Source organism: Puma concolor, chromosome E3 (genome assembly GCF_028749965.1).
Source record: "Puma concolor isolate L17-30 chromosome E3, mPumCon1.1.hap2, whole genome shotgun sequence".
In the NCBI taxonomy this organism is placed as follows: domain Eukaryota; kingdom Metazoa; phylum Chordata; class Mammalia; order Carnivora; family Felidae; genus Puma; species Puma concolor.
This window is the reverse complement of record NC_141682.1, coordinates 7,600,432-7,623,324: the sequence shown is the minus strand read 5'-3', so window position 1 is coordinate 7,623,324 and position 22,893 is coordinate 7,600,432. Positions and strand designations below refer to the sequence as shown.

Here is a 22,893-nt window from a genome sequence, read left to right as displayed (position 1 = left end):
CCTCTGAGCTGTAGTTTCGTCCTCTGTCGGGTAGAATACAATTCCTCTGTCTCACAGGATTGCTATGAAAAGTAAAAGTAACACACAGGGGGAGTCCTCAAAGTCAGTGTCCTTGCCCCACGGCAGCAGTTCTCAAACTTCAGCAGGTAGAGTGGGGCCTGAGAATTAGCATTTCCACAAGTTCCTAGGTGAGGCTGATGCAACTGGTCAACACTGTGATACCTATGAGGGGTATGGCTAGGATATACAGTAGGCGTATGGTTAGCATTTTAAAGAATAGCCAAAATAGTTGTACTGTTTTAAATTCCCATCAGTAGTATGAGAGTTCCAGCTGCTCCACATCCTTGCCAACCGCTAGTATGGTTGGTCTTTCAATTTTGGCCATTTTGCGGATATATGATGGTATGCCATTGTGGTTTTCATTTCCATTTCCCTAATGACTAATGATGTCACACATCTCTTCATGTGCTGCTACCTGTATATCTCCTTCAATGAAGAATCCATCTAATCCAGTCTTCAGCTCACCTTTAAAATCAAGATTTTGGGGGCATCTGGGTGGCTCAGTCAGTTAAGCGTCCGACTTCAGCTCAGGTCATGATATTGCAGTCCGTGAGTTCGAGCCCCGCATTGGGCTCTGTGCTGACAGCTCAGACCCTGGAGCCTGTTTCAAATTCTGTGTCTCCCTCTCTCTCTGCCCCTCCCCTGCTCATGGTCTGTCTCTCTGTCTCTGAGAAATGAACAAACCTTAAAAAAAATTTTTTTAATTGAGATTTTGTTTCATCAAATTGAAGGTTTTCTGTCAGTTATGTGATTTGAAAATATTTTGTCCCAGTCCATAGCTTTTATTCGTCATTTTCTTGATAGTATCTCTTGAAGAACAGAATTTTTAGTTTTGATAAACTGCAATTTATTAGTATATTTTTTTATGGATCATGCTTTTGTTGTTGAATCTAAGCAATCTTTGCCTAGCCCAAGGTCACATTTACTCCTGTGTTTTTTCTAGAGTTATATGATTTTAGGCCTTATATTTTTTAGTTTATTTATTTATTTTGAGAGAGAGCATGCATGCATGAGCAGGGGTGGGGCAGAGAGAGAGGGGGAGAGAAAGAATCCCAAGCAGGCTCCATGCTGTCAGTGCAGAGCCCAACATGGGGCTCAGTCTCACGAACTGTGAGATCATGACCTGAGCCAATATCAACAGTCTGATGCTTAACAGAATGTGCCACCCAGGCACCCCGTAGGTCTTAAATTTAAACCCATCATTCGTTTTCAGTTAATTTTTGTATTTTTTGTATTTGTATTTTTGTATATTTTGTATTTCAGTTATTTTTGTAAATTTTGTCAGTGCAGAGCCCAACATGGGGCTCAATCTCACGAACTGTGAGATCATGACCTGAGCCAATATCAACAGTCTGACGCTTAACGGAATGTGCCACCCAGGCACCCCATAGGTCTTAAATTTAAACCTATCATTCGTTTTCAGTTAATTTTTGTATAATGGATCAAGGTATGGTGTTTCGTGTGTTGTTGTGGGCTTTTGTGGGTTTTTTTCTGTTTGTTTTGTTTGGTTTGTTTTTGCATATGGAGGTCTAGTAGTTTTAGTACATTTGTTTAAAAGACTATCATTTCATGGGGTGCCTGGGTGGCTCAGTCAGTTGAGTGACTGACTTCGGCTCAGGTCATGACCTTGCAGTTTGTGAGTTCGGGCCCCACGTCGGGCTCTGTGCTGATGGCTCAGAGCCTAGAGCCTGCCTTGTATTCTGTGTCTCCCTCTCTCTGCCCCTTCCCCACTCATGCTGGGTCTCTCTCTGTCTCTCAAAAATGAATAAACGTTTAAAAAAAAATTTTTTTAAAGACTATCACATTTCCACTGAATTACCTTTGCACCTTTGTGGGGAATTAATTGACCATATATGTCTACGTCTATTTCTGTATTCTGTTCTTTCCATTTATCTAGTTGTCCATCTCGATTACAATTGCTTTATAATAAGTCCTGATGTCGAATAGCAGAAATCTTCCACTTTGTTTTCATTTTCAAAGTTGTTTTGGTTGGCCTCGGTCCTTGAACTGCTTTGGGAAATTTTTTTTAATGTTTGTTTGTTTGTTTTATTTTTTAAATTTATTTTGAGAGAGAGAGAGAGAGAGAGATGTGGGAGGGGAAGAGAGAAGGGGGGAGAGAGAGAATCCCAAGCAGGCTCTACACCATCAGTGCAGAGCCCTGTGTGGGGCTTGAACTCGTGAACCCTGAGATCATGACCTGAGCTGAAACCAAAAGTTGGATGCTTAACCAACTGAGCCACCCAGGCACGCCTATTTATTCATTGAGGGAGAGAAAGAGAGAGAGAGAGCGTGCGCACAAGCAAGGGAGAGGCAGAGAAAGGGAGAGAGAGAGAGAGAGAGAGAGAGAGAGAGAATCCTAAGTAGGCTCCACTCTGTCAGTGCAGAGCCCAACGCAGGGCTTGATTCCATGAAGCCTGCGAGCATGACCTAAGCCAAGATCAAGAGTCAGACGCTTAACTGACTGAGCCACCCAGGCGCCCCACTTTAGGAATTTCAGAATTGACTTGTTAGTTTCGGCAAAAAAGCCTACTGGAATTTTGGTTAAGATTGTGTTAAAGCTACAGATTAATTTGGGGAAACTTGACATCTTAATAGTATTGAGTCCTCTCATAGAAGAATTTATTAGTCTTCTTCAATTTCTCTCAGCAAATTTTGTGGTTATCAATGTACAGATCTTGCCATATTTACTCCTAAGTATTTCATACTGGTGATGTTATTATAAATGTTTTTATTTTCAATTTCCAATTCTTTGTTATTAGCATATAAAACACAATAATATTTCTGTATATTGCTCTTGTATCCTGCAAACTTGCTTAAATCACTTGTAACTCTATTAGCTCTTTTGATTTTTTTTTTTAATGTTTTTATTTATTTTTGAGACAGAGAGAGACAGAGCATGAGCAGGGGAGGGGCAGAAAGAGAGGAAGACACAGAATCCAAAGCAGGCTCCAGGCTCTGAGCTGTCAGCACAGAGCCCGACACGGGGCTCGAACTCACGGACTGTGAGATCACGACCTGAGCTGAAGTCGGATGCTTAACCAACTGAGCCACCCAGGTGCCCCTCTATTAGCTCTTTTGTAGATTCCACTGGATTTTCTACATAACCAGTCAAGTCGTCTATAAATAAGGACAGTTTTAGGGGCGCCTGGGTGGCGCAATCGGTTAAGCGTCCGACTTCAGCCAGGTCACGATCTCGCGGTCCGTGAGTTCGAGCCCCGCGTCAGGCTCTGGGCTGATGGCTCAGAGCCTGGAGCCTGTTTTCGATTCTGTGTCTCCCTCTCTCTCTGCCCCTCCCCCGTTCATGCTCTGTCTCTCTCTGTCCCAAAAATAAATAAACGTTGAAAAAAAAAAAAAATTTAAATAAGGACAGTTTTACTTCTTCCTTTTCAATCTGGATGCATTTTGTATTGATTGTTGTACATGCAAGATTTTAATTGTAGAGGTGACTGAGTGATGACACAGAGCTAATGCCATTGAAGGAAATTTTCTATAATTTTTATTTCCTAAGAGAAGGGAAAACGCCATGTCATTAGAGGGCCACCTGGGGAAACACTAGAGGAGGTAGAGGCAAGAACAAGCAGAAAGCATAGACCACAGACTTAATCGTGTTTTCACCAGGCAAGACATGGCAAAGAAGGGGAAACAGCTTAGGATTGGTGGGCTTTGGGCTACAACTGCTATCGCTAGTTGCCTGAAATCCAGCACAGGGTTGACTCAGGGCAGAAGAAATATTGGCCTGGTGTGTGAAAGTTAGATAAAGGAAGTGGTTTAGAGTATGGGCCCCATGGGTTAGTTTGCATATGAGAGACATGCTCCTAGGAAAGCCCTTTGCAAGTTCTAAGAATAGGCTAGCCTTGGGAGGGGCCATCTCTCCCCAGACAGCAAGGCCACAAGTGCCAGAGCATCAAGAATGCAGACAATTAAAAAAAAAAAAAAGTTAATACAATTGCCATGTGATGAATGAATGCCAAATACATAAATACAGATTCTCAGAAAACACAGAACAATTTTACCTATTTGTCTTGCCTTATTGCATGAGCTAGAATGTCCATCACAATGAATGGGGGCAGTGAGAGCAGACCTCTTTGCTTTACTCCTGATCTTGGGGGGAAAAGAGGAGCAGGGTGAGGTGCCATGGACGGGGAAGGGACTGGAACAGTGACAGATGTGGCCAATGAAGAAGGGAGAACAGAAACTTAGTAGAACTTGGAGGAAGATCTAAGGCCGTATTCTCAAATTGTGATCCACAGCTCATAGTCCTCACTCTGTCCCTGCTTCTGATCACACTCCTGACCCCTCCCCCACAGCCACCCCCTGGGCTAAAAAGCTGCATTTAGGCTCTGCCCATCCAGGACAGGGAGGATGCTACCAGGACAGGGAGAATGAACAAACACAAAGACCACACACCATCTGTGAGCAGAAATCATGTCTCCTAATTTCAAGTCTCATAGGGATCCCACTGGGGCCAGGGGCTTGAACATGGCATGGAATGTGCAGCTTGCATCTAGGGAAATCGTATATGGGAGAGGCAGGGCCTGAGGCACCCGGGCGACAGGTACTCTGCCAAAGTGACCCAGAGCCTGTTGAGTAAACATGCCACGCTGCCCAACAGAAGGGGCTGGGGCACCCCCTAGTGGGGTCCAGCCCCCTCCTTGGGTGACCTGGCAAAGAAGAGACTGTCCAGCCAGGTTCCACAGCCAGGGAGGTAAGGTGGGGATAAAATTCAGGTGTCACCCCTCAGACAGGGCAGGCCACCCTCTAGAGGAACTGCCAAAAAGGCAGTCGGTCCCTTGTCCTCTCTTCTGTCCACCTTTCCAGCTGTCACCATTCACCCAAATGTCTTTCACAGCCCAGTGGACTCCATGACATTAAGGCTGCTTCCTGATGGTGCCTCAGTTTCCTGATGGTGAAAATAGAAAAACAACAAATCCACCACCCAATGTTGTAGGGCTGAAAATGAGGCAAATTTAGGGCCTGGCTCAGAGAAGGGGATTCCATGAAAATGCAGAACCTGTTTCCTGGGGCCTAGGAGGAAGTACAAGAAATGCAGACACAGGGACAGGGCAGGGGCTGCCTGGAAGGCCCTGGGAGAAGCGTGGGGGAAAATTAGGACTGAGGAAGCAACTGAGAAAGGAAGCTGGTCTTCTTGCTTCGGCCTCCAGAAGATGGGGCCACTTCCTGTGATGAAATCATGTTCTCCAATCCCCACCATCTACTGAGTAAGCCAATGCCAACCTCATTCTGGGGAGGGAGGGAGCTGAGCCTCCTAAAACCAGCACAGAGAGTCACCAATGGTCTCAGCCCCAGTATCTCGTCCCCACCCACCAGCAGTCACAGGCTGGCAGTGCCCTCGATTGGAGACGGTCCAGGGACCGTCCGGAGGGTGACTTATTACTACTCTGGGCCTTATTTCCCCCCCCCCGGTCAAGGAAGGCCCCCAATTAACCAGGGCTCTCACAGCTGTGGAGGGAATGACCTAAGGAGCATTATAAAAATACAGCCTCCTGGGGCTTACCCTCCAGAAGGGAGCCGAGGCCCAAGGTTGTGTGGTGCAACTTGGTGGGAGCATCCAGAAGGAGCAGAAGGCTCTGTGGACTCAGCGAGACTGGAGTTTGAGTCCTGGACCGGCCTCGAAAGTCACGTGACCTGAGGCAGGGCTTCTCTGAGCCCTTGATCTCCTCATCTGTGGAGTGGAGGACAGAGGGGCCTGCCGATCCAGTCTTGCCTCCTGTGGGTCAAGGCATGGGCTCCAGAAGGCCCACCCTCACCTCTTAACCCCAGGGATGGTGTGAGACTGCACAAAAGGAGCTGACCAGGGGAGGGAAGGAGCCTGGTAGGCCTGGGTCCTGGGCAGGGGAACCCCTGCTGGGAGGGAGAGCGGCCAGGTGCAAGTTGGGTGTCCTTGGTGCCTGGTGCTGGGGTCGAGGCCATCTGATCACCAGTGGGTCCCTCCTCCTTCCTCTGGGGAGGTGTTAGCTGGGCAGAGACTCATGGCTGCCTGTCCTCTGGCTGGAAAAGCCAAAGCTGGTTCTGCTGCAGCCCCTTCACCTGGACGACAGACAGAGGCCAGAAGACGCACAGAGAGCCAGTGAGAAGGAGAGCTGGAGAGACAGAGACTGACTCCTGAGGAGAGGTGGCCAGGAGCTGAGATGGAAAAGGCGAGGCCACAGATGGCCAAGGTGTGGGGTGGCCATGTGAAGAAAGAACCATGAACCATGGCCATGTGAAGAAAGGCCATGAACTATGGCCCTCCATGTGAAGAAAGAAGTTGGGGGCCTTTCTCACGGCTCTCTGTGCACTGACCACAAGGGAGGCGCTTTTGCAATGTAGAAAAAGAAGAAACCAGATTGATAAAGGAAGTGCTGGGTACTCCGGGGGCCCGCGAGTTTGGGGAAGCTCACCCTCCCTTGCTCTTCCGAAGGAACCTGATCCACGCTTTCCACGTTCCTCTGGACTCCCCGAGGAGGCACCTCTGTAGGGCCTGCCCTCTGGCCTTGACAGAGCTGCTTGGCTTCTCCTCTCCTGGGAGGAGAGTGAGACCATGGGTCCATCCCTGCTGCTGTCCCTGCTGCTGCTGCCGGCATCTCTGCAGGCTGGTGAGTGTCCAGGACACCCTGGCTCTGCCCCGAGGGCCAGGAGTCCCCAGGAAGGGCTGTGGCTGGGCAGCTGGAGAAGGGGTCTGCTGGGGTAGCCGGCCAGGCCTCCCAGCTCCAGCGGGCTGGTCCCATGGTGCCAGGTCCTCCCCAACCCTTCACCCTCCTCCCTACCCCAAGCCCGGCAAGGGGGACACCCAGGCCAGAGGGCCAGTCCTGCCATCTGTCACACTTGGTGTGCTCTGTGAGTGAGGGTGCCAGAAGGTCTGGGGTTATCGTCCTCATCTCTCCCAGTGGCTCAAAGTCTCTCCTCTCTCTCCTCCAGGCAGCTCAAAAGAATGCAATCCAAAAACTGACTTTGGGATCAACCAACCAGCGTCTCTCTCAGCCCCCGAGGGTGGTTCCACCTGCATCTCTTTCTCCTACTTCCACTGCTGGGAGTTAGCCAAGGATCCCAGACTGAGTATAGCCGTCAGACGGAGAGACTTCCATGGAGAGTTCATCTACAACAGTACCCAGCGTTTTATCCATAAGGATTACAAGAACCGGATCTCCCTGGACTTGAGAGAGGGTCAGAACTCCGGCACCCTGTGTATACGGAACCTGCGGAAAGAAGATGAGAATAGGTACTTTTGCCAGGTCCGAGTGGAAACGCTAAGAGACGGCAAACAGGTGTGGCAGTCCATCCCAGGGACCAAACTCACCATTACCGGTGGTGAGTCCAGCTGCCCGGCAGCCACCACACCCACCCTGCAGGGTGCCCTCATCCCCCAGGCCTGGCCCAGGCCCCAATCTTCCTGCTTACCCCTTCTCTCAAACTCCTCTCCCCACCCCTCTCCCCTCCCCAGGCCTCTGCCAACTTTACTCTTTCTCCTGGATCTCCCCACACCTGGGCTGCCTTCCTTGCCCATCCCCCTCACTGCCCCCTCTGGAGCCAGTCCCCACCCCGCTCCCCCAGCCTCAGCACCTTCCAGGCTGCCCAGGAATCCTCCCTTCTTGCTTCAAGCTGGGCCTCCAGTCTTGCCTCCCTCCCCTCACCCCACGCTGTCCAGGTGGACTTGACTTCTTCAGGGCTTGGTCTGCCTTCCCTTTGTCCTGTGTCCCTGTGAGTAGCCCCTGCCAGCCCCCAGTCTTGTGTCTCCCCACAGTCGCGGGCTCAACCCAGCACACACAGCAGGTACCCAATCATGACCCAAGACCCCTGTCCCCTGGCCACACCCCATTACCTCTTTTCCCAGTACCCCCTGCGTCTTCTCCTGCTCTGCTCCTCGGAACCTGGCCCACGATGCTCCCTGCCCCAGCCCCTTCCCTCCTCTCCTTTCCCATCCCCCTCTTCCCCTGCCTCCATCCTCTTTACCCTCCTTGCTTCCCCCCACCCCTGGTCCCCACCTCTGCCTGCACTGTCCCCATTGTCCACTCAGATCTTGCTCCTCCATCCTGGCCTTTGAGACATGCCATCTACAGCAGAAATATGGCGGCTGCCGCTTACCATGCACTGTGTCAGGTTGAACAACTAGGTGTACGTCACCCTGGTTAACAACCTTCCCAGTGCGACAGTAGGCACTGCTCTTATCTTCCTGTTACAGATAGGGAAACTGAGGCCCAAAGAGCCTAAACGCCTGCCCAGAGCCACACTCATGGCGCAGGCAGGACTTGAACCCCGTTTCACCCCTGAGCCTCCACTCTTAACCTAGTAGCTGCTCAGCTTCACAGCTGACCTGATCCTATTGTTGTCTTCACCTATTTGAACCCAGGAACGGGATGTGTTACAGCAGCAGATCTTCCCATGTTACCCAGCAGGCCTTGGAAACTTGAACCTAGGTTTGTCGGTCTCCAGAGCGGTTGGGGAGGGAGCCCTTCCCAGGAGCAGGCACTAGGGGATGCACTGTCTGTAGAATATTATCTGTAGAAAATTCCTTAAAAACTAAAAACCCCAGGTCTGCTCTTTATAATCACTTGCACTGACAATTCTAACAACGTATCACTGCTCCTGGGTGGAAGGACACTCTCCGTGCCCCCACCCTTGGTAAACCACTGTCCCATCTGGCCACCGTGCTGGTTTAAGAGCAAATAGAAAGTGGCTCACAACCTGAATTTAGCAAGACAGCGTTGGATTTCTATTTCTGGCACCTCCTCCATATTCCCTTAAATGGCCTTTTTTGAGAGGTTTCCCTCTCCCCAGACCCCTCATCCTCCTTCCCTGATCCTCCTAACTTTCCTCATTTCTCAGTTCGGTCACATTTACTATGAATTTTTCATCAATAAATTAATTTTTCTTTAAAAAAATTTTTTTTAATGTTTATTTCGTTTTGAGAGAGAGAGAGTGTAAGCAGGGGAGGGGCAGAGAGAGAGGGAAACACAGAATCTGAAGCAGGCTGCAGGCTGTGAGCTGTCAGCACAGAGCCCCATATGGGGCTCAAACCCATGAACCGTGAGATCATGACCTGAACCAAAGTCGGAAGGTTAACCGACTGAGCCACCCAGGCACCCCAATAAAATAATTTTTCAATTAATACAATTAATTGGATATTCATGCTCATATTAAAAAATATAGGAAAGTAATAAAAAGAAATGTGTTTTTAATGTTTATTTATTTTGAGATAAAGAGTGTGAGCGGGGAAGGGGCGGAGAGAAGGAGAAAGAGAACCCTGAGCAAGTTCCACACTCAGCATGGAGTCCGACATGGCGCTTGATCTCAGGACCGACCATGACATCCTGACCTGAGCTGAAATCAAGAGTGTGAGGCTTAAGTGACTGAGTCACCCAATGCCCCCAGTTATGCCTTTTTAAAAAAGGCTGCAGGGCGTCCCCTTGCGGTAATGTATCAAAATGTACTTATTCAATTTCCTATTTAAAGACATTTAGGGGGCGCCTGGGTGGCGCAGTCGGTTAAGCAGCCGGCTTCGGCTCAGGTCATGATCTCGCGGTCTGTGAGTTCGAGCCCCGCGTCGGGCTCTGTGCTGACAGCTCAGAGCCTGGAGCCTGTTTCAGATTCTGTGTCTCCCTCTCTCTGCCCCTCCCCCGTTCATGCTCTGTCTCTCTCTGTCTCAAAAATAAATAAACGTTAAAAAAAAATTTTTTTTTTAAATAAAAAATAAAAAAACAAATAAAGACATTTAGGTTGGGGGTGCCTGGGTGGCTCAGCCAGGTGAGGGCCCAACTTCGGATCAGGCCATGATCTCAGGGTTCGTGGGTTTGAGCCCTGTGTCAGGCTGTGTTCTGACAGTGTGGAGCCTGTTTGGGATTCTCTTCCTCTCCCTCACTCTCTGCCCCTCCCCCACTCACACCTTTTCTCTCTCTCTCTCTCTCTCTCTCTCTCTCTCAAAAATAAATAAAGTTTAAAAAAAAAAAGACATTTAGGTTGTTGACACAACACAAAGCTGCAAAGAGCACCCTTAAACACAGGCCTTTGAAGACTTGTCCAGTATTTCCACAGGATAAATTCCTAGCACTGAAATTACTGGGTCAAAGGGCATGCCTGGGCATTTTGCATTTTGATACATCTTCCCAAATGCAATGCCAACCTATCCATATTCCTGTAGTGCCAATACTGTGTGGGTCCCTCTACTTGGATCAGTAAAAACAAGCAAGTAAACAACACCCCCAATGGCTTATTTTAATCTGCATTTTTAAAAAGTATTGAGAATAACCTCAGCATTCTCATATTACAAGATTTAGATTTGCAAAGTGACATAGGATTGCAAAATTTGGGGCACCAGGGTGGCTCAGCTGGTTGAGCTTCCAAATTTTGATTTGGACTTAGGTCAGGATCCCAGGGTCTTGGGATCTAGCCCTGCGTTGAGCCCCATATCAGACTTCATGCTGAGTGTGGAACCTGCTTAAGAGTTTCTCTCTCTCTCTCTCTCTGTCTCCCTCTCTCTCTCTCTCTCTCTCTCTCTCTCTCTCTCTCAAATAAAAAAAGTTGAGGGGGGCCAGGGTGGCTCAATGGGGTAAGCATCTGACTCTTGGTTTCGGCTCAAGTCATGATCTCACGGTTTCCTGAGTTCAAGCCCCACATCAGGCTCTGTGCTGACAGTGTGGAGCCTCCATGGGATTTTCTCTCTCTCTTCCTCTCCCTCTGCCCCTCCCCCACTCACTCTGTCTTTGTCTGTCTCAAAATAAATAAACTTAAAATATTTTTTTTAATTTAAAAAATTTTAAAAAAGAGTTTCAAAGTTTTCCATTTCTCTGTGTTCTGAAACCTTCTGTTTAGGAATTATCTGTTCCTTGACTTTTTCCAAGAGTTTACCCATAAAACTTCCTGAGCTTAGAATCTTTATAAAAGGGAATTAATAGTGTTCTTAATTTCATCTCTGACTAGTCATGAGTTAAAGTTTTTATGCTATTTCTTAAACATATCTTTTTAACATTTATTTATTTTATTTATTTATTTATTTTTGAGAGACAGAGCATGAGCAGGGGAGGGCAGACAGAGAGGGGGATATAGGATCCGAAGCAGCTCCAGGCTCTGAGCTGTCAGCACAGAGCCCAACATGGGGCTCACACTCACAAACCGCAAGATCATGACCTGAGCCAAAGTCAGACGCTTAACCAACTAAGCCACCCAGGCACCCCCCCATCTTAAACGTATTTTTTAAATGTTTTGTTTGTTTTATAAAATCATCCACTTCCGAGAGGTTTTTAGATTTATCAGTCTATAGTGGAGCATACACTAACTCATAGTTTCAACACTTTTTTGTTGTTAGGTTTGGAAAAATTTCATCTGTTTGCCTGTTTGTTTTTTCCCTAAATAACCACTGCCCACATTTATTACACCTAATGCCGTCCTGTTTCCCATAAATTTACTCCTACATAGCTTCTCATTACATTCTTCCTCTGTTTCCTTCTCAGAGAAGGCCAGCTTCTCTCTGTTTTTGCTATTTTTTCTTTGGGAACTATTTCATTCATTTAAAAAATGTCTCCATATTTAAAATAATGGAAGTATTTAATGCTATAAATTTAACTTTGGGTGTAGCTTTAGCATTTATATGCATTAATATTGTTTTTATATTATCTAGCATGGCAGTTTCTTTGATTAAGTAATTGTTATCTTCTATATGTTTCTTTGATTAAGTAATTTTTAATTTTTTTAATGTTTATTTTTGAGAGAGAGAGAGAATGAGCGGGGGAGTGACAGAGGGAGAGGGAGACACAGAATCCGAAGCAGGCTCCAGGCTCTGAGCTGTCAGCACAAAGCCCAACGCCGGGCTCGAACCCACGAACCGTGAGATCATGACCTGAGCTGAAGTCGGACGCTTAACCAACTGAGCCACCCAGGCGCCCCTGATTAAGAAATTTTTAAATTTTTAAATTCTCAACTGAGGAATGGTATTTTACCCTTTTACTCTTCATTTCTAATAAGAGTGAATAGTGAATTTGGTCCCCACTAACCTGAAGATTTTATTCAAATGGGATTTTTTTCCTTTGGATTTGATCAATTTTTTAATGGTCCATTAAAAGAAGGTACAATCTGTTTGTAAGTCTTAAATATTAATTTAGCCTTAAAAATACATTCCAGGAGCGCCTGGGTGGCTCAGTCGGTTAAGTGTCTGACTTTGGCGCAGGTCATGATTTCATGGCTCGTGAGTTTGAGCCCCGTGTCGGGCTCTGTGCTGACAGCTCAGAGCCTGGAGACTTCCTTGGATTCTGTTTTTCCCTCTCTCTGACCCTCCCCTGCTCGTACTCTGTCTCTCTCTCTCTCCCTCAAAAATAAATAAAACATTAAAAAAATTTTTAATACATTCCAATATAAATTAGAGGTGCTTTACAGATGTTTTCTCATTGATTAGAACAATCCTGAAAAAGGACAAATACTGTTTGATTTCACTTGTAAGAGGTTGGTCCCTAGAGTAGTCAAAATCGTAGACAGACTAAAACATGGTGTCTCTTCGATCAGATGGGGGCTCCCAAATGTGGGGGGATGATCGGTGGAAGTATGTGGCCCAGGCAGGTGAAGGATTCACCCAAGGCAGAACAAAGGTGACAGAAGTTTTATTGACTACAGTGAAAGGGAGCAGCAGGCAGGATAGAAGAAGAAAAGTTGTCTGCAGCAAGGCAACGGGTAGGAGCTGTTTTAAAAGCGGGGAAGGTGAGGAGGTGTGATGATATATGGAATTTTCCCTTTTTTTGGTCATTGTGCCTGGTTGTATGTAGCCCATTGGTCAGTTAGGGCCTATGGATATTTTGAGGTCACCTGATGGGTCTGTCTGGATTCAGCCAGGGAGTCCATGTGGGTCATTTTGCCTTGATCAGTTTCCATTTATCAAGCCTGTTGTCTAAAAGCAGCATCTACAGAACAGTGGATGCCAGTGGTGGGGCCAGGGGGTAAGGAGTGTCTAACGGATACACAGAGTTTCATTTTGGGAAAATTAAAAACTTCTGGAGAAGGATAGCAGTGATAGTTGTACAAGAACATGAAGAAATTTAATGCCACTTAACTGTACACTTACATATGGCTAAAATGGTAAGTCTTGTTATGTATATTTTACAATAAAAAGTATTTTTTGTTCCTGTGGATTTAGTGATCCCTGTTTGTCAGGGATGAAATGAGGTTCTGAGGTCACACCACTGATCAGAGGTAGAGTCAGGATTTAAACTGAGTGATGTGGATTCATCACCCCCATCCTGTGTGAGAGCTTCAGAGAGTTGCTCCCCACCCCCAATATTCCCCACATTAGGGAACAAGATTTAAGTTTCATCCAGATACCTCCAGGCCTCTGAGGGGGAATCTGCTAAATTCTCGTGTCTTCTCAGCTGCCCAGATGACCACAATCACCAAGGGCCCTACCACCACTGTCACCACCACCACAAGGGACATGAATATGGAAACCATGGTCAAGGTGGCACTGCCCATTGCTGTGTTCAAAACTGCAATTTTGGGGCTGGTTGTCTACCTCTGGTGGAAGAGAAGCAAAGGTAAGTTTTTCTGGGCCATGCTCCCCACCAACCTTCCCAACTGGAGTGATTCTCAGAACCCACCCGCCTCAGAATGACCGCAGGTGCAGGTTAGAAAATGCAGATCCCTGCAGGTATCTAGGTCTGGGTTTGGGAATCTGCATTTCTCAAGGTCTTATCAAGTGGTGTCCGTGTGTGATCCAGTTTGAGAACCACTGCTCCAGACCAATCCCTCCCCACAAATCTGATCATTTTATAGTTTTTGTCTCTTAACTTAATCATTTCCCATCAATTCTTACCTTTTGGTTCGTGGGGAGGGGAGGGTCAGCCTTGGGAAGAGTAAGAAGAGAGCAGAAGGGAAAGGAAGTTGGTTCAGCTCAGCAAGCGTTGGTTGAAGGCCTATCTTCCAGGGTCTGGCTTATAATTTTTTTTAATACTCATTTAATTTTGAGAGAGAAACAGCACAAGTGGGGAAGGGGCAGAGAGAGAGGGAGACACAGAATCCAAAGCAGGCTCCAGGCTCCAAGCTGTCAGCACAGAGGCCGATGCAGGGCTTGAACTCACAAACCATGAGATCATAACCTGAGCCAAAGTCAGATGCTTAACCAACTGAGCCACCCAGGCACCCCCAGGGTCTGGCTTACAATTGGAGACACAAATGTAAATAAAGGGTAGGTCCTGCTTTCAAGGAACTCAGTGGAAGAGGGAGAGGAAAGGGGGTGACTACCTCATTTGGAAAGAACTGTGGTAGTCTAGGACATTGGAGGTGAATCACAGAGAGCTTCCCATAGGAAGTGACACTACAAAAAGTCTCAAAGAGTATAAGAGAATTAGCCAGGCAAGTGGTGAGGGTGGTGAAGACATCACTGTCCACGCAGGTACGGGAAAGCAGTGGGGGAACTCTAAGCAGTTCCGTGCTGTGGAGGAGGCTGGAGATGGGAGAAGAGAACCTCGTAAATCACACCCAAGAGCCTCTGCTCCCAGAGGCAACATGAAACAGTTCATGCAGATACATAAGTATGGGGTAGAGGTGCCAGAGGTGGGCCAGGCCAATCTAATGCAGTGGCAGTGTGGGTGGAGGGATAGAGCCAGACCCTGGAAGAGTTCAAGAGAGAAAACCGGTAAGGCTTGGTGATCAGGCTGGTGTAGGGGCAAGGGAGTGGGAAGAACTTGGGTGAAACCAGCAAGCAAATTAGAGAACTCAGGAGTTCAAAGACCATGTTGTGGGGAGAACAATGCTTCTTTAGCTTGAGACATGTTAGACATACCTGTGTGGCATCTGAGCAGAGATGTTCATCAGAAATTTGAGTGTATGCATTTACACCTATAAGGACAGGGCTAGGGGTACCTGGGTGGCTCAATCAGCTGATCGTCCCACTCTTGGTTTCAGCTTAGGTCATGGTCTTGGGGTTGTGGGTTCAAGCCCTGTGTTGGGTTCTGCACTGAGCATGGAGGCTGCTTAAGATTCTCTCCCTCTCTCTCTCTCTCTCTTTCTCTCTCTCTCTTTCTCTCTCTCTCTTTCTCTCTCTCTCTTTCTCTCTCTCTCTCCCTCTGCCCCTCCCACCCCTAAAATAAAAAAACTTTTAATTAAAAAAAAGAGGACAGGGCTAAAGGCATTAATTATTTACACCCCAATACCCTCCAATACTGATTTGAAATTCCTCTAGAGAAAGATTTCAGTGAGAGGAGATTAGTCCTATCAGATATTAAAGCACAGAGGTGAGCAGCATAGAATCTAGACTGCCTGCACTCAAATCCTGGCTGGGGAAACTCTAGTGCAATGGTTGTATTACTCTGTGCCTCAACTTACTCATCAGTAAAATGAGAATAATAATAGTACTCACCCTGGGGGTTGTCATGACAATTAAATGTAATTCATTGAGAACAGATCCTGGCACAGAATAAGGACTATGTGAGCACTAGCACTTGTAATTATTAAGCTGCAATAATTAAAATGATTCGATGTTGTCATATTCATACACAGATAAACCAATGTATTAAAAGAGAAAAGCCCAAATATAGGCAGGACAAAATAGGTCAAAATATATTCAGGAATTTATTAGGTTAAAAACTGGCATTTCTAATCAATGGGGAAAGATGAGTAATTCAATACATGGTGATGGAACAATTGAGCAGCCATCTGAGAAAATGTTATCTCATAATTTGCACCAAAATAAATTCCATGGAGATCAATCAAAGAGTTAAATGGGGGGTGGACGGCATGGGGGGGAGGGGAAGAACCCTAGCATCAGAATAAAGCACGTGAGACTATTTTATAACCATGGAGTAGAGGTGATCTCCCTAAATATAACATAAAACCTAAGAGCCATGAATAAAAATATTTATAAACTCAAATATATACAAATTGTTTTTAATTCTGCAGAGGAAAAAATCACAGTGGTTGTCTCTAGAGTGAGGATGAGGGTTGGAGATGAAGAAAAACATGACATAGTCACTGAGGATATAGAAGACAGTATTTAAGGATTCAACTCAGATGAGAAGCCATAAACTCTGTAAAGGCATCGCCTCATGTTTTTCCTCATGCAGGTTAGAACCCTCTGGGACTTGTTCATTAGGAGTTACGTTCACCTGCTGGCACCAGAGACCAAAAGTAACAGGGCTTAAATAAGACTGAGTTTATTGTTTTCCCTCATATAAAAGGATGAGGAAGCAGATAGCAGAAGACACTGTCCTTAGGCACTCAGGCTTCTATCTTCCTGCTCACTGTTACGGCTACTGGCTTTTATCCTGAAGGTTGCCTCATGATCCAAGATGGCTGCTCAGACTCCAGCCATTATTTCTGAATCCAGACAGGAAACAGGAGGAAGGAAGAAAGGAAAAAAAAAAAAAAAAAAAAAAGACTATGCCACAGCTGTCTGTCCTCATTTTAAAGAGTCTTCCTGAAAACCCTACCAACAACTTCCCCTTGAATCTTACTGGCTAGGATGTACTATGTCCCACATCTGTCAGTAGGGCAGCACACTGCCACCCCAAATAAAATCAAGGTTCTGTAGCTGAATAAGAAGAAATGAATGGATATTAGGTAAGCTAATAGCATTCTCTGCCATCAGCCACATCCAGAATTAGAGCTGTGTCAGCTAAGTGTGGCATAAGGACAGAGGAACACAGGCGGTCAAGGAGCTAGTGAAAGGGCAGGAGTAGAGAGCAGAGGATGAGCAGGGAGCTTGGACAGCCCAAAAGAAAGTGGATTATTAAGGGACAAGAGTTCAGGGGGTCAAAACACAGATATACCAAACAGGCTGATGATAAAAGAGAGCTGGAAGGAAAGTTGTAGCATAAAAATGATGCTGGCATTTAATATTTCAGAGTTCTCAATCCCAGGGATAAAAAGGAGTCCAGGGTATGGCTGAGTGGAGTGGAGGTCACTAGAGTTGGGGAGACATAGGAGTCCCGTGTGTTCAGAGGGCTGTCCCTGTCGATGATGGGACCTCCCAGGATAGTGTTGGGTGGTGGAGGGGATGTCTGTGAACCAGGGGCTGATCCTTGGGAAACGCTGTAGACAGACTCAGAAGGACAGGAGGGGAGATGGTGGCAGGGGGACATCAGAGGTTTCAGTGGCAGAGGATGGAGAGGAACTGGCTGCAGCACAGACACCCATTCCAGCCCTGAGGTTCGGCAGGGGGAGGGAGGGAGGGGAAACAGCCGCCACTCCCCTTCCGCTGTCTACCGCCTTTTCCTTCTTTCTCCCCAGGATGAAGTGCAGGATGACAGCAGCATCCTCTATGCCTCCTTCACCCTCTCCAGCTCCTCTCTGCACCCCTCCCAAGGAGAGCCCGCAGGAGACCTTGTACTCTATCGGAAAGGCCCAGTGTGAGCAGGACTGAATGGGGACTCCCTGAGACTAAGCTGCACAGAGGGTCACAGCTTCTAGTAATAACCCTGACCAGACACAGACAAAAGCCAGTGGGTGTGGAAGGCCACCAAGGACCAGAGAGAAACAGAGCCATCTGCTTCCATTCCCTCTTCAACTGCCCAGCCCTTGCCCACAAAAATAAAAGTACTAGTAGGATTTGCCTTAAGGCACTTAAGGAGAAACTGATGGCATCTTCTGTCTTTTCCTTCTCGCCAAAAATGAGCTGTAAAAGTAGCTCACACCCAAGATCCCTCCTCCAGGGCTGGTGTTCAGTGACTGCCTTCAGGCCAGGTGGGGGACACCAAACACTGGCAGCCAGCCCAGAGCCCAGATTCTGCCCCCTTATCTAACCATTCTACTTCTGCTACCATAACATGTACCGCGTTAAGTGCATCACTCATGTAAGCATCACCAACAACCTTATACAGTCCTGGATGCACTCACCGGAGGTGTGAAGAGAAGACCCAGAATGGTTAGTGCTTTTCTCAAGGCCACACACCTAGTAAGTGGCTGAGCCAGGTCTGAACCCAGACCTGCCCTTCTCGATGGCCTCCTCCCAGGACTTGGGTCTCACTGCCTTCCCAGATCCCTGTACTGTGCCGGCCTCCCACCAGAAACAGGGACATGCCACAGGGACCGGGGGGGGGGGGGGGGGGGGGTGGGAACGGGGAGAGAAGCCAAGGGAAGCATGTGGTTAGAGACGAATGGAACCACTTAAGCCGGTAACCTGTTTTATTAACACATAAACTGCAGAGCCGTGACTTTAGCCAATTGGCCTGTAGCCGAGGAACAAACCCCACACTTAGTAGCTTCTCAGGGACCCTCTGAGGGGCTCTCTCTGCTGCTCCTGTGGAAGCGGGTGAGGCAGGAGCACACAGCTATTCCTCAAAGAAGGTCGTGGTGAACTCCCCAGGGTCATCTCCACACTGTGGCTCCTCCAGCTGCTCCGGCTCTTCTCCAACATCTTCCAGGAGTTGCTCCAGGTCCAGGTCACTGGAGGCTTCATTGTCATGGGGGACACTTCCAGCCTCCTGAGAACACTTTGAGCCTTCTTTCCCCACCATGGGACAGGCCCCAAGATGGGCTGGTGGGGGCAGGCCCTTTGGCTGCATCCTGGCTTATTTGTCCTCAGACAGGCTGGTTCCTGCAGCCTTGCTTTGGGGAGCTTCCCGTTATTTAGCTTGTTCTGTTTTTCTCCCTCCTACAGCTTTGATCCATCAACTCCCATACCACCCTGGGATCCCGGCCCCAAAGCCCTCTGGCAAGACACCTGGAGCTTCATATAGGAGGAGGTGAACAGGAGGGCTCTGAGTGGCACCCCTTTGTTCGCAGAGTGCACAGGATACTGGAACTTCTCCAGAGAATAGGCAGAGACAGACCCTGAAGTCCTGGGCAAGGAGTCAGAGCTGAGAAAAATAGCATGTGTCTATTACATGGCATTTGTAGGCATAACACAAGCTCTGGAGCATTCGGAGAAGTTTTTTTGTTTTTTTGTTTTTTCCTTAGTTTCTGCTCTCAAAGGGCACAATGAGGAGAGGACATTTCCAGAAAAAATTATCAACACTGGGTATATCTAATGTTAAGTGAATAATACAGAGAATGCACTGCAAGAGTTTAAAGAAGAGCTGGAAAAATCAGGGGAGGTTTTTCTGTAGATGAGCTGAGTTGAGCCTGGATCGATGGATGGTACAGAACAGAGGGAGGCCAGCAGGAATAGAGCAGGATCAAAGGGCTGCAGGAGAGAAGGAGTAGAGGAGTCTGGAAGGAAGCAGGCAGTCCTGCCAAACTGGAGCAGGGAAAGTTTGTCTCAGAGATGACTGGACGAGAAAGTGTGCGATGTGGAGCCACTGAATATTTGCAAGTACAAGTATCTAATCATATGGGTCAAGTTTCCCTAAGAATTTACACAAGAGAGTTCAGCAGCGGATCTGGCTTGAATTCGGCACTCAGATTTCTCCCCGGGGTCTATTTCTCATAACTGCTCATTTCTGCCCCCTACAGTTCAGCTTCATTCTCAGCCTCCACTTGGCCCCAGAGCCATGGGCTCTTCCCACAGAGCGGCAAATGACCTATCCTCTCAGGTCAGTGTGGTGTTTTTGTTTTTTGTTTTTTAAGTTTTTGTTTAAATTCCAGTAAGTGAACATACAGTGTAGCATTAGCTTCAGTGTAGCATCACTTCATATAGTGATGTATGTAAATATAGTGATTCTACACTTCCATACATCTCCCATGTCAGTCTTTCAGGAAAGAACTTGACTTTTCTTTTCCACTAGCTCCAGCAAAACCCCTAAGATGACCAAGCCTGGACTAGCTTAGGTGACCTGTCCATTGTGGAGACAGTCAGTGTGGCCAAAGAGATGTGTTGGCTCTAGATGACCAGACCAGAATCATGGGCAAGAGTACCATGTTATGGAAAGTAAGTCGGGATTGGAATTTTTATTTGTACAAGTTGAAAGGGCATAGTTCTCTATAACCCCCATCCCCTCCTTTTCATCCCCCTCATAGCCCTGAAGCTATTGGATCTACACTACACATATCAGATGGGGCCATGGAGATCACTCAGGGCACAGTGCTGCATTGGTGAGCACACAGCTGGCCCCTACACTCCCTCCGCACACCAGTGGCCTCCCCGCACTCTGTGGCCCAGAAGGTGGGGAACCTGGCCAGGGGCCCCCACACCATGATAGTTCTGAGGCTGGGTGCCCACATCGCCACCTTCACTTCATTTATCTTTATCTGATGACTGGCAGGGATCTGGGCAGCTGTGGCTGCACCGTTGGCCTGGGAACTGTGCACTCTTGTGGTCATCAAACTGGTCAACACCAACTACGAGTCTATGTATGGCAGGTACTGGTTCACCCTCTAGGTTAACCAGCTCCTCTGAGCTGCCTTTGGTGACCTCCACCTAGCCTTTGTGGATGCCTGGAAAATAACCCTCAGTCTGGCCCTGCCGCCACAGCATCCACCCAGGGTGTCTCATCATCCGCAACAAGGTAGACTTGCTCCTCTCCTTCATCTGCGCCACCCCGAGTGTTTCTGTGGGTTCTGACACTGTGTGGATGGAGGGCCTGGGGCACAGCTGTAAAGAGGGCCACAGCCAGAACAGCATTTCTGGGAGAAGAGCAGGTGCCACTAACTTCTCTTGCCCGAAAGACTACAGTAGTTTCCTAACCAGTCCAGCTGATTCTATTCTTGCCCTACTCTGACCACTTCTCCACTCAGAGTAGAACTTTAGAATTAGTAGAACAAGAGTAGTTACTTTAAAACATAAATGAGGCCAAGTCATTAGCCTGCTCAAAAGCCAAAGGCTTCTCTCTCAGTATAAATCCAAACCCTTAACCATGGTCCATGATGGCCTGGCCTAATTCTTTGTCCTCATTTGTTGCCACTCTTCCTTGGCACTCTACATTCTAACCCCATAGTCTTGCTACTCAAGCAGGTCAAGCTGTCCTGCCTCAGGACCTTTATACCTGCTGTTCCTGTGCCTGGAATGCACAACTGCCAGATCCTCATATGGCTGGCTTTCTTCTCATTTGGTTCCCTGATCAAACATCATCTCCTCAGAGGCTCTTCCTGACGACCTTAAATAAAAGAGGTCATTTTCCCATCTTGGCACTCCATGCCCTTTGCCCTCCTTTTCTTTCATGTCACTATTCACAATCTGTAATTATTTGGTTTACTATTATTGTTGTTTACTTGTCTTTGTCTCTAGAATGTAATCTCCATAAGGGACAGGGAGTTTGTCTAGCTTGCTCACTGTTGCATCCCCATGACCTAGGGCAGTGTTTGAAACATTGCAGGTTGTTAAATATTCCTTGAACAGATGGATGATAATCACATGACTAAGGTGTTACTTATATGCCCTGCACCTTCACAGCAAATCTCTATCTTATGAGAAATAAGCAATTGGCCAAAGTGTCCCCCTGATGCAGCTGCTAACTACCAAATTTCAGGATTGTCATTATTAATGATTCGCATTTACATGAGGGCCGTACGATTTTCCATACAGTTTTCTATTTTTATTTTGGACGACTCTCCCAAGAACACTCTCCCATTTTACGGAGGCCCAAAGAGGTGGCACACGGCTGAGTCAGTGCTTGGTCCTAGTTTGGTTGCAGTGATATCGGTGACTGTCCTTGCTGGAAAACCAGCTTCTTGCGACAGCTGGAAGCCATCACCCCTGATTCCTCCGACTCAGCCGACTGGGTCCTCTGTTCTCCTGGACGTCAGTTCGGTGGTTGAGGGGCTTCCCTGACCACCCTAAAGGGGGCTCCGTGACCAGGCACAACCACGTCCGCTGTGCCTAGGACCCTCTTCCGGCTCCGTTCCTGGGCCACCGGGTCTTCGCTCAGCGCTTGCCACGAGTCTTCGTCTCCACTGCGTTCAAACACATCGCCCGCCACCACCACGGTGCCCAAGACCGTGCCCGCCACCACTACGCTCACGTCCCGCTGGCCCCCATGGCCCGGCGTGGCCCACACCTCGAGCCCTGGCCCCAGCCGCAGGGGCCGCTCCTCACCTAGCCCGTGGGGGAAGTAGCGGCCCCCGGGGAGGCAGAAGTCGTGAGAGACCAGCAGAGCCGCCCCGGGAAACAGCCCCAAGTTCCCGATGTGATCCGAGTGTCCATGGGTGCCCACCACCAGAGTCACGTCTCTGGGGGCCACGCCCTGCCGCGCCAGGGCCCCCAGGAGTGTGTCCCGGGCCCAAGGGCCCCCGGTGTCTACGAGGATGGGACCACGGGCCGCCTCCTCCAGGGCGGTCTTCGCCCCGCCGCCCTCGGGCAGGGACCCTCGGTGGCTGGAAGCCGGGCCCCAGGCCTGAGGCAGCACCAAGGTCACGGATCCGTCGGCGCGCACCGCTTCGCCCACCCCCTCGGGCTCCGCATAGCCCTGCAGAAGGACCACCACCGAGTAGGGGTCGCCGCGCACCAGCAGAGGCGGCTCCCCGAGCAGCGGCTCGGTCTGCACTAGACCGGTCATGGCAGAAGGACGGCTGGGGAAGGAAAGTGGGGCTATGGGGGACTGTCCAGTCCCTTCGGGTTCCCACACGCGCCTGCCTCTGCCGCGTGGCACCTTCCAAGTCTCAGTTCTTTGCCACGCCCCCTCGCACCCTTAAGGTGGTATCGCCCCAACCCCCTCCCGTAGATGGTATCGTCCAGTCATCCCTTAGGGTGAGCTCTCCTGCCAGTCCCTCAGTGTCTTCCGCCGTCGTCACGCTCCTATGCGGTAGGTCCCCACCCATCACTCCCCTAAGGATATCCTCTTTATTCCCCTCATTCTAACCGGAGCCGTTCCCTGTCTTGGACTTAGTTTCACCGCTTCTCTTAATTCTCGCCTCTCTGTGGGGACACCGGCCCTCGGAAAAGCGTGAGGGATTTTGTCCCCAGCGAGCTCCCGTAAGCCCAGAGTATGGTGGCCGACGCGCGCTCCCGCACGCTGATTTTGAATTCCAGGGTATTCTCCCGCAGGCGCC

General features: G+C 48.4%; 2 protein-coding genes across 2 annotated transcripts; one reads left to right on the top strand and one right to left on the bottom strand.

The window, feature by feature from the left end:
• The first annotated feature begins 6,047 nt into the window (after nucleotides 1-6,047).
• Nucleotides 6,048-17,603, top strand: LOC112860105 (paired immunoglobulin-like type 2 receptor beta). The gene is made up of 4 exons (XM_086692087.1): nucleotides 6,048-6,656; nucleotides 6,979-7,368; nucleotides 13,407-13,568; nucleotides 17,260-17,603. Exons 1-4 carry the CDS (start codon nucleotides 6,602-6,604, stop codon nucleotides 17,262-17,264), a joined length of 612 nt encoding a protein of 203 aa, XP_086548213.1. The 5' UTR covers nucleotides 6,048-6,601; the 3' UTR covers nucleotides 17,265-17,603.
• A 3,822-nt stretch (nucleotides 17,604-21,425) lies between these two features.
• On the bottom strand, nucleotides 21,426-22,535 carry MBLAC1 (metallo-beta-lactamase domain containing 1). Its single transcript, XM_025923387.2, has one exon. The coding sequence runs from the start codon at nucleotides 22,398-22,400 to the stop codon at nucleotides 21,648-21,650; it is 753 nt and encodes a 250-aa protein (XP_025779172.2). The 5' UTR covers nucleotides 22,401-22,535; the 3' UTR covers nucleotides 21,426-21,647.
• Between the last annotated feature and the right edge of the window lie 358 nt (nucleotides 22,536-22,893).